The following is a 10,022-nucleotide window of genomic DNA, read 5'->3' as shown; positions in this document are numbered from 1 at the left end:
CCCTCACTGGCCTGCATCTCCGAGTCCTGAAGTTCTTTTTCTGTCTATGATGTCACCCAGCCTTCGCGACAACTCAGAAAAGGCCGGAGGGCCTCACCCATACTTTCAGAAGCAGAACAGGTCATTTGCTGAGTGGTACTGACACACAAGTGTGTGACCCCAAACTCAGTGCTCTCTTCGCCATCACAGTGTTCCCAACCTTCTGCATCCACGTCCTCCCTCTGACTTCTGCCGTGTCTCCATACACCCTGTACCACTATTTACTTAATAATTTTTAAAGGTAGTCCATTTTCTCCCCTTAGCTTAACGGCCTTTGTTTAAAAACAAAGCTTGATATCATTGCCCTAATTGGAAATCTGGTTTCACTTACTATAAATGGAAGGCAGCTATAGAATTAAACTGCAACCAAATGTTACCAGTCCCGGCTAAGCACTGCGGCCTGCTGCAGGCTCTGAGCCTGAGGCCTGCTCCTGCTGTAACAAAGGGAGAATAGCAGTGTCAGAGGTATGAAAGACAGACTGGCACCCCACTGAGGCTTTCTCCCCGAACGGCTGAAGGACAACTGAGGAAAGGTCAACTTTCTTCTGCGTGAGTAAACGCTATGCCATGCCTACCTGGGACATGCACACCAGGAGCCCTAGCCTCGCCCTTGGGAAAACCTGTAGTGCAGCACCCCTTCTTGGAAAGGAGAGGATTCACCCTTGGCAACTCCCAAGTTGCTTTCCCCAAGCATCACCCCAACCGCCACGCCACCCTGTCTCAGAGGCCATCCTTTGCCCGTCCTTTTGTCTCTGCCTTCCCGCTATGAGGTGCCAGGCTCCATCCCTGCCCACTCCTGTCCTAGCACAAGGTCTCCTCTAACCCCCTCTCTGCCTTAGCCAGGTATCAGAGCTCTGCTTCTTGCTGCAATCCCCTCTACTTCCCATTCCAACCCTTCACTCCTCCACACCCAGACTAGGTAGGTACCTTTCTAAAGCCCGGATCGGATCCTGCTGCCTCACTGCTAAACCCCTGCGCGTCTCCTGCTGCTCTCAGGATCGCGACCTTCTTGCCTCCCTTGCCTGCCCACACATCTCCCAGCCTCATTTCTCCCGGTCTCCCGCCTCCAGCTCTAGGATCATACTGTGTCAAACTTCTTGATTTCCTTACCAAGCTCTCCCTTACTTGGGAAATTTCATAAACAATGTTCCCTCTGCTTGAAACACTGCTTCACGCCATCACCCACACATCCTTCCTGTCTACGCTGAAATGTCACTCTCTCCTGGCAGCCTCTGCTGCACTCCCTTGAGGCAGACCCCTTCCCTTTGATGCCCCTGGGCCTCTCCCATTTCTCACAGTCTGTTGAAATCACCTGAGTGTGAGAAATGGGCGAGTGTCTGTTTGCCACTCGAGAACAGTGCCGAGGACAAGGGCCAGAGCTGTGGAGCCACAGAAATACTTGATCGAATGGAGGGTTATCAATCCCCACAGCCACTTTCTACCTGTCCCACCTTGGTCTACATCTAACTACATTCCACCTCTCCCAGCCTTGATGCTCCAGGTCAATTCCCGCCTCTTCCGTGAAGCCACCTCTGATTGCTTTAGCCCACACAGAATGCACCTGCCCGTAGATCTCCAGTGGTATGGTTATTTGTTGAATGAATGAATGGGACGTATTGTAAATGGAACACAGTGAGGAAAAAACTATGTCGTTTAAAACTCAAACTCACTGTCATGATCTCTGCTTTCTAAGATCGAAGGCATAAGTCTGGAAATTATAAATTTTGGAATTTATGATTCCAGTGGAAAAAAATCAATCTCTATTTACTTCCTTGCAGAGGCTGGTGGAAAGGAGAGACAACAGGCTTTGGTGTGTTTGTTTGTTTGTTTTGCAGTAAAAGTGAGATCCTAAGAAAACGGCCTCTTTCAAAAAATTCCTTGGGTTTTTGGAAATAAATGGTAGTTTGCACATGGCACAAAATTCAAAAAGCAGATGGCCTTTCCTTTGCACACCACATTAATGAATCTTTGAATGTTCCGGGGGGTGTAGAGGATCCATTGCCCTGAATGAGACAGAAAGGGAAACTGCACTCTTGGGGGAGCCACCAGGGGTGTAAAAGTGGACTCTAACGGCAAAGGACTAACCATCCAAACAAGGTTCTAGGGTCTGTGCAGGGGGTGGCCAGGTAGGAGGTCTCAGGGCGGGGTGGCCTAAGGTCCTCTAGACCCAGGGATGGCCAGTGTTTAGGTCACCATTGAGTGTTTTATTGGCCACACCAAGCCACCGGTACAGTTGGCTACACTCACGTCCCTGGAGGGTTTAGGGGGCAAACAAGGAAAGGTAGGTCCTGTTGCCCTGGAATCAAACAGCGTCAGAGGGAGCAGGAATCCAGGGCCCAGGGACACAGGGAGGACAGAGGCTCCTGGGAACTGAGGAAACCTTGGGAGGGTATCAGGTCTTCCCACAGAGGAGAAATACAGTTCTAACCAATTTCATTTCATCTCAAAGGACATATGACATCAGTTAACATTGCAGTTATGAGGAGCTTTGCTTTGTATTATTATCTTTTCTATTTATTAACACTCTGCATCCCTGACTAGACTATAGAGTCTTTGTGACCGGGATTGGGGCTAATTTTTCTTGTTCCATGCCTCCCCTCGCCCCAATTCAGGGAGCTCAGCACTGAATCCATTTTTGTAGTAGCCCACGACATTCTCAATGAGAGAGGATTGTGACTGAATGACTTATATCGACCCCCTCCAAACACACACACACACACACACACACACACACACCACTTGGAAACAACCCAGGGGAGGGTAAAGGCACTGTCTGGGCTGCCAGGAGCCCTGGGCTCTAGCCTGGCCCCCACTATCAACGTGCCACTTTGGGCAACCTTGGGGCAAAGCCCTTGACCAGCTTTTGTTTCCCACACCCTTCAATCAAGCTCAAGGAACCACAAAGCAATCTTTATGGCTGTCACACTGGCTAGATTGTAGGAAGTACAAATAAGGCCGTTTCTAAATAATTCCCAAACTGTTCAGATATGAAGGTTGTAATGAGCAGAGACCGGCATCGGCCAGGGAGCCAGGCAAAGCAAGATTGAGGCCTTTGTATCTGCTTACTGCAGCTATACTGGTCTGGAACCAGCTCCAAGTCAAATATATGTACAAAGAGGAGGCTGGAACCCACCCCGCCATGGGCCAGGCCTGGCCGTCTTGCTGCCTCCACTGGAAAGATAAGAAGCAAAGACACAGAGAGGTTAACAAGTCCCATGCACGTCAATAGCGTAGTCAAGAATTAACCCCATTAGAGGCCAATATCTAATTCCTGACTTCTTAAAGGCTCCAAGTTACTGAATTTCTGCCAAACTGAGGTTTTTATTACCTTCCAGAGAAGAAAAATGCTCCAAATGATGCCACCATTATAATAACAGTGTAGGACTATTGGGAGCTTAGAGGCAGACCAGCCAGCCATCCGTTTGTAACTCTGGATTCTCGACAGTATTCAGTTTTAATTATTTGTGAGTGAACCACAGTGCTCGTGGCATGGGCTGATGTGCCATTCTGCAGTACTAGGGGACTGGTATACTGGAAATAGTAACAGCCAGTAAGTGAGCCCAGCCTGCTGCCCAGTGGCTACATTTCAACATTGCTTCATTGGTGTCACTTGTCATATACCTAGAATTCTCAAGAAGGAATAGAAAGGAAAAAAAATTGACTTTCTGTAAGATATGGTTCCTTGCAAAACAAGCTAACTTGTCTTGGTGATGGAAGAAAAGAGTAAGAGAAGTGTAAATTTATGTTCGTCTTTAAGCCAGAAAAAGGAAGTTCCAGAACTGCGTAGTGGAAGCTTGGGCTCCGCCGGGGCTCAGATCCTACAAGTGACAAAGTTCACCTTCTCTGAACAGTAATTTTTGAAAAAGCAATTCATAAAAACATTTTTAGCAGTCAACAGCAGCAATAGTAACAAAAAACACCTTTGGTAAACAGGTGAAGAAACTTTAGAGTAGTTGAAAAGGCATTTGATGTGTGGCAGAAAGACGTGACCCCTGAATGGAAGTGGGGTTCTGGAGTGAGGCAATTACCCGAGCAGAGACTTCCATACATACAAATTAAGGGTCCACAAAGGTCTCAAGCTACTAGTCTGGGGAAGATTAAAAGCCGGCAGGGAATCCTTGCCTCACCCCATCAACCTGACCATTTTTCTTTTTTTTTTTTTTTTTTTCAATTTTAAATAGTTTTATTTAAGACATTGCATTTTCCACTTTACAATACAGTGCATATAAAGTACATCGTTATTTCCTTTCCCTGTGCACATATTCCATATTCAAGTATTAAGAATGCCCAGTTTTTCTTACTATAACAGCTCAACTTTAAAACTGCTGTGAATTTGCTACAAATTTGGGTCCTTCCATATTTTATGTGGAACAATGCTAAATTTATGCTCAAGGTTGGCTTAATCAACCTCTTCAATGGTGGGTCCAGAAGAGGCACCACCAGAAGGAGGGGCTCCACCACCAGGGAAGCCTCCAGGCATCCCCCCTGGCATGCCTCCTGCACTCTGGTATAGCTTGGTAATGATGGGATTGCAGACTTTTTCCAGCTCTTTCTGCTGATGTTCAAATTCTTCCTTCTCTGCAGTCTGATTCTTATCAAGCCAGTTGATGATTTCGTTGCACTTGTCAAGAATCTTCTGTTTGTCTTCATCATTGATCTTGCCCTGGAGTTTTTCATCTTCAACAGTTGCTTTCATGTTAAATGCATAGGATTCAAGTGAATTCTTGGAAGATACCTTGTCCCTCTGCTTCTCATCTTCAGCTTTGTACTTCTCAGCTTCCTGGACCATGCGCTCGATGTCTTCCTTGCTCAGGCGACCCTTGTCATTAGTGATGGTAATCTTGTTCTCTTTTCCTGTACTTTTATCCACAGCAGAGACATTGAGGATGCCATTGGCATCAATATCAAAAGTGACTTCAATCTGAGGAACACCACGAGGTGCAGGAGGTATGCCTGTGAGTTCAAACTTGCCAAGCAAGTTGTTATCCTTGGTCATGGCCCTCTCACCTTCATAAACCTGAATGAGCACACCAGGCTGGTTGTCAGAATAGGTAGTGAAGGTCTGTGTCTGCTTGGTAGGAATGGTAGTATTGCGCTTGATGAGGACAGTCATGACTCCACCAGCAGTTTCAATGCCAAGGGAAAGAGGAGTGACATCCAACAGCAGCAAATCTTGAACATTTTTCAATTTTACCCCCACTCCCGGCCCATCCTGATCGGGCTGTCATGGTGGCATGCCATCTAGTGGTCAAAATGATCACTGCATGTAACTGCCTCTGGCTTGCTTGTTTGATTTCAATTCATCACACCTTCACACATTTATTTATTTATTCAATGGATTGTTATTGTGTGGTCCTGATGCTGAGACTATACCAGAGAACACTATAGACATGGTCTTTCTTTTAGGAACCTCATACGCTAGTGGGAGGATCAGACACATAATACACAATACAAGGGTAGGATGGCAACTTGTTACAGGGAGCTAAGAGAACACAGAGGGCACGTAAGCCCGATTCTGTAGTCAATAAAGACTCCCCAGAGGAACTGTTACCAATGCTGGGGCCTGAAGGATGAGTAGTTCCTTAAGCAAAAGAGGGGAAGGGAGGAGACAGCCTTCTAGGCAGAGGGAACAGCGTGTCTAAAAGCCAGGTGCTAAGAGAGCTCAGGCTGGGCCTTAAGGTTTGTTCAGAACTTTGAACTTCATCTTTGGGAGCAGTAAGAGCTATTTCTTTTCAGGGAAAAATAAAGAAAGCCTATGAATTTGAATTTCCTCCAGGCCTGGCTTATACCTCTTCCTCTTCGAGTCCCTTCCCTCACAGCCACCACCCCCTCCAAGAGTGGCATGATGTTATTCTTTAATTTTCTGTTTTTGTCCCAGGCATGAGTTGTTCATCCCACATGCCCTTGATCTCTCTTTTTCTTCTGTCAGCGAAGAAGTTTTTCTTGCATTGTAATCATTCCTAAGCCAAGGCAGAGATTCAGCTCCTGCAAGAATAGGTCGGGGAATGCCAAACTCCTTTCTAGGACCCAAGTCCTTGAAGAGGAGACAATGGCTACTCTCAGGGTGAGGTCCTGGGTCCCTTGTGCATCAGCGTCCTCTGGGGCGTTTGTTAAAGAGGTAGCTGCCCAGATCCCATCCTCAGCCTGCTCAGTCCTCAGGGCAGGGTGGTCCTGGAATGGGCACCGGTGCCCCAGGTGATCCTGCTGTCACTCAGGTTAGAAGCACGGGTGCCAGGGTCAAGAGCATAGGCTCGTGGGTCTTTCCCTTCCCTGTCCAGTCCCAGCCCTGCCTCAACCTGCGTGTGGCTCACCTGTGTGACCTTCGGCCAAGTACTTCGTTTCTCTGAGCCACCACCTCCTCTTCTTGAAATTGAGCATCAAAATCATAAAACGTACCTGATTGGATTATTGGGAGGAATAAATGAAATTATGCCTACACTGTACTTGGCACAGAGTCCGGTGTACAGAAAGGCTCAATAAAGAATGAAAATGGTCATGTCTTAGGTCCCATTTCAGTCATAAATGGGCACAGGAGTTAAGGGCAGCAGGCCTGGATAACCAGGGGTTAGAATCTAGGAGTAAACACACTCAGAGGCGTAGGCTGGCGAGGGGAGGCGAAGCAGCATCAGACACGTTACCCAGAGAGGAGGGTCGGTGAGAGCCAGCAGGACAGACAAGCAGACTGCTCTGGGGCAGCTGGGAAGGGTAACAGCAGGTCCCAAGTGCACAGCAAAAGGGGTGGAAATAAAACCTCCATGAAATGTTCAGAGAATCTGATAGGAAACTTGGCTCTGCCAACTCTGGGTAACAATCATGATTCTTACCACTATAAACCAATCTAATCAATAATAAAGGGATGTTTGGTTTATTTAACTAAAAATGCCAGGGGTAGCTGACTCCAGTTTAAACAGTGTCATCAGAAACCAATCTCCAGTTCTCAGCTCTACCTCCTTCTCACTTAGCTTTGTCTTCATGTAGGCTTGCTCTTTGTAGAGGCTGAAGTCAACCAGCAGCTCTAAGTATAGTTCTGCAGGTAGCAACCCCTTGAAAACAGATAGTACCTGTCCTGAGATAACTCCAGCAAAATTCCTGAGGCTGACAGTCATTGGCTTGGTTTAGGTCACATGCCCATCTCTGAACCAATCACTGTGACCGGAGAAGTAGAATGTTCTGATTGGCCATGCCTGTACCGCGTGCCCAATCTGATGTCCAGGGTTGGCTCAGCCCCACCCACACTACATGGACTGAGCGTAAAGCAGTCCCTGAATAAGACAGGGGTCCTGTTTCTGGAAGAAGGAATGAGGGCAAGTACAACATGAGACAGTTTGTCCATGTAAGAGATGCTCTTGCTGTGCACTGTCCCTGGAGCCAAGTACCTGGGCACCTGAACATCCAGGTAGTTCTGCTGCAGCCACCACAGACATGGTCCTCGTTCCGGGGATTCTCCCAGCACTGGAGGGCAGGTAGAAGGAGTCTCTCCCCATAGAGAGAGATGACACCACTGATGGTGCTTACTGAAAAGGCCATTTGAGGGAGCAGCAGGCACAGCTGATTTGTACAAGCCCTTAGTTGGATCGTCCTAGTGTTCTTCAAGAGCGGTTGTAAAGGACAAAAAATTGGGGACCTGATGGGGGTGGGGAGTGCGGAGAGGCTAACATGCCTCCAGCTCTCTGAAAGGCTAGGGTTTTTCCCCCAAGGCAACTATAGATGACAGGGAGCTGGCAGCCTCGGGCTGGGGAGGCCTTAGGGATGATGGCCCCACTTAGCCACTCTTGCCCTTTCCCTTCCGTTCTTCTCAGGCCATCCCACCCACCCCAGCACCCTGTGAACCGTGCATTCCTCCTCTGAGTGCACCCTTCAGTCCCAGCTCATCTCTTGGGCCCTTGTATTCATTATTCAATAACTAGATTCAGGCCACCAGTGGGCCAAGCCCTATGCCTGGAGCTACCGTGAGTCCCCAGGGGTAGCCCACAACCTCAAAGAACACGCAGCTCTAGGAAGTGTGCCTTCTTTATTTTTAATTGCACAAGTTATACATGAAGTGATTCTCCTTGTCAATGTTTCAACATGTTTACTACTGAAGCTGCTTGACTCCTGACTCCCCAGCCAGCCTCTTTCTCAAAGGAACCTCAGTTATTCATTTGGTGTACAGCTGCTGAAATATTGGTCTATCTATGTACATCCTAATATGTCCACAATCAGAATTATAGTGCTTTTGTTTTGTTGACATTGTTACTCTAGGTCCAAAACGGTACCTCGTGCCCCATCCCCCAGCTGCTCAATGCCCTCTCTCAAGCAGTTAGCCAAGGTTACCAGTTTCCAGTGTTTCCTTCCAGTTAAGTTAGGCCAGAAGTCAGCAAACCTTGTCTGTAAATGGGCAGATCATAAACATTTTAGACTTTGCGAGTTTATGGTCTCTGTCACAACTAATGGACTCTGCCATTGTAGTGAGAAAGCAGCCATAGACAATACACAAAGGAATGAGCGTGGCTGTGCCAATGTGCCAATATAACTTCACTTATGGGCACGAACATTTGAATTTCATATCGTTTTCCCATGTAATGAAATGTTTTTCTTTTGATTGTTTTTCAACTGTGAGAAAAATCTAAACACCGTTCTTAGGTTACTGACTGTACCAAGACAGGCAGCAGGCTGGATTTGGCCCGTGGGCTGCAGTTTGCCCACCTGGTCTAGGCACATAAAAAACAAGTGTGCACGAACATTCTTTCCCCTTGTTTTCACATGAGGGGAGCATGGTATGCACATTGTTCTAGACCTTGATTTGCTCACTTTGTGCTATGTCTTAGAGATCACGATACATCAGTTCATACAGAACTTTGTGTTGCTTTCTAAGCCTTGAAGAAATCCACAATCTTCGACTGGTTCAGTTAGTAACCAGCAGAATGACTAGAATACCTGGTCAGGCTAGAACATGGGAGTGTTTCAAAACAGACCCTAGGAGCCTTGGGAAGCAGTTTCTTCTGATGGAAACTTCCTCATACCACCATTCAAACAGAATTGGAAAAAACCTTAGGGGCCTGTTAAAGCCATCCCATTGTACAGATCAGGAGACGGAGGCCCCAGCTAGGGAAGAGACTTGCTGTGGGTCACACAGCGAATCTGGAGTAAAACTGATGAGTGCAGCCCAGGTTCTGATTCCAGGCCAATGTTCTTTCCTCAAAAAGTGTGGAATCAGGATTCACCTCTAAATTCCTCTCTGAGATCCTCCACTCCTAACTAGAGACCATGACCTCTCCCAGAACCAGCATGGAGTGAAGCTTGAGGGCCTTGGTTTTAGAACCAGCCCTGGATGCAAATCTCACCACAGCCACCAAAGTCTAGTTACTTTACCCTTTGACACTCAATGTCCTCCTCAACAGTTAATACTACCTTCTTCACAGGATTATAGCCATATTTAATATTAACTACCTCATAGTTTAATATCTGATTTAAATGAGCCAAATACATTGCCTAAAATACAGTGAGCACTCAGTAAATTCTTCCTATTATTTTTTCCCCTCTCGTTGCCCTCCTCTTGGTGAACCAGCCGCAGGGGTGTAAATATTAATTTATCATAGTGTAGGGAATTCCCGGCTCAGACTCCATGCATTTGGGTAGATCACGTCTCCCACTTTGCTACTTCATTTGGCCTGGCTTGAGTTGCCAACTCCCAAGTCCTTTAATAAACCGTCATTCACAGCAGAGGGACTGTCCCCACCCTCATTTATCTCCACTGCATAAATTAGAAACAGTTGAGAATAACCGTTCCTCAGAGCTTAGACTTTGTTTCAACCTTGGCCGCCGTTAGAATCACTCACTTAGGGGACTGTTTCCAAGATGCCGAGGTCTGGGCCCCATCCCCTCCCTTATCCTGATCAAATTGGTTGTGAGTGGGTCCAGGCAGCTTAAAATCTCCCCAATGATTCTAATTGAAGTCGGGTGCAAGATCCACTGGTTTGCTTGAGTGGTCTTGAAAGTTCACC

General features: G+C 47.1%; 1 protein-coding gene across 1 annotated transcript; it reads right to left on the bottom strand.

Moving 5' to 3' along the window:
- Positions 1 to 4,208: 4,208 nt before the first annotated feature.
- Positions 4,209 to 7,463, bottom strand: LOC117016611 (heat shock cognate 71 kDa protein-like). The gene is made up of 2 exons (XM_033096044.1): positions 7,416 to 7,463; positions 4,209 to 5,260 (listed from the first exon to the last, which is right to left on the bottom strand). The coding sequence occupies exons 1-2, from the start codon at positions 7,461 to 7,463 to the stop codon at positions 4,439 to 4,441; spliced, it is 870 nt and encodes a 289-aa protein (XP_032951935.1). The 3' UTR covers positions 4,209 to 4,438.
- Between the last annotated feature and the right edge of the window lie 2,559 nt (positions 7,464 to 10,022).

Source organism: Rhinolophus ferrumequinum, chromosome 24 (assembly GCF_004115265.2).
Source record: "Rhinolophus ferrumequinum isolate MPI-CBG mRhiFer1 chromosome 24, mRhiFer1_v1.p, whole genome shotgun sequence".
Classification (NCBI taxonomy): Eukaryota; Metazoa; Chordata; class Mammalia; order Chiroptera; family Rhinolophidae; genus Rhinolophus; species Rhinolophus ferrumequinum.
Note: the sequence above shows the minus strand (reverse complement) of the source record. Positions and strands in the feature narration are given on the sequence as shown.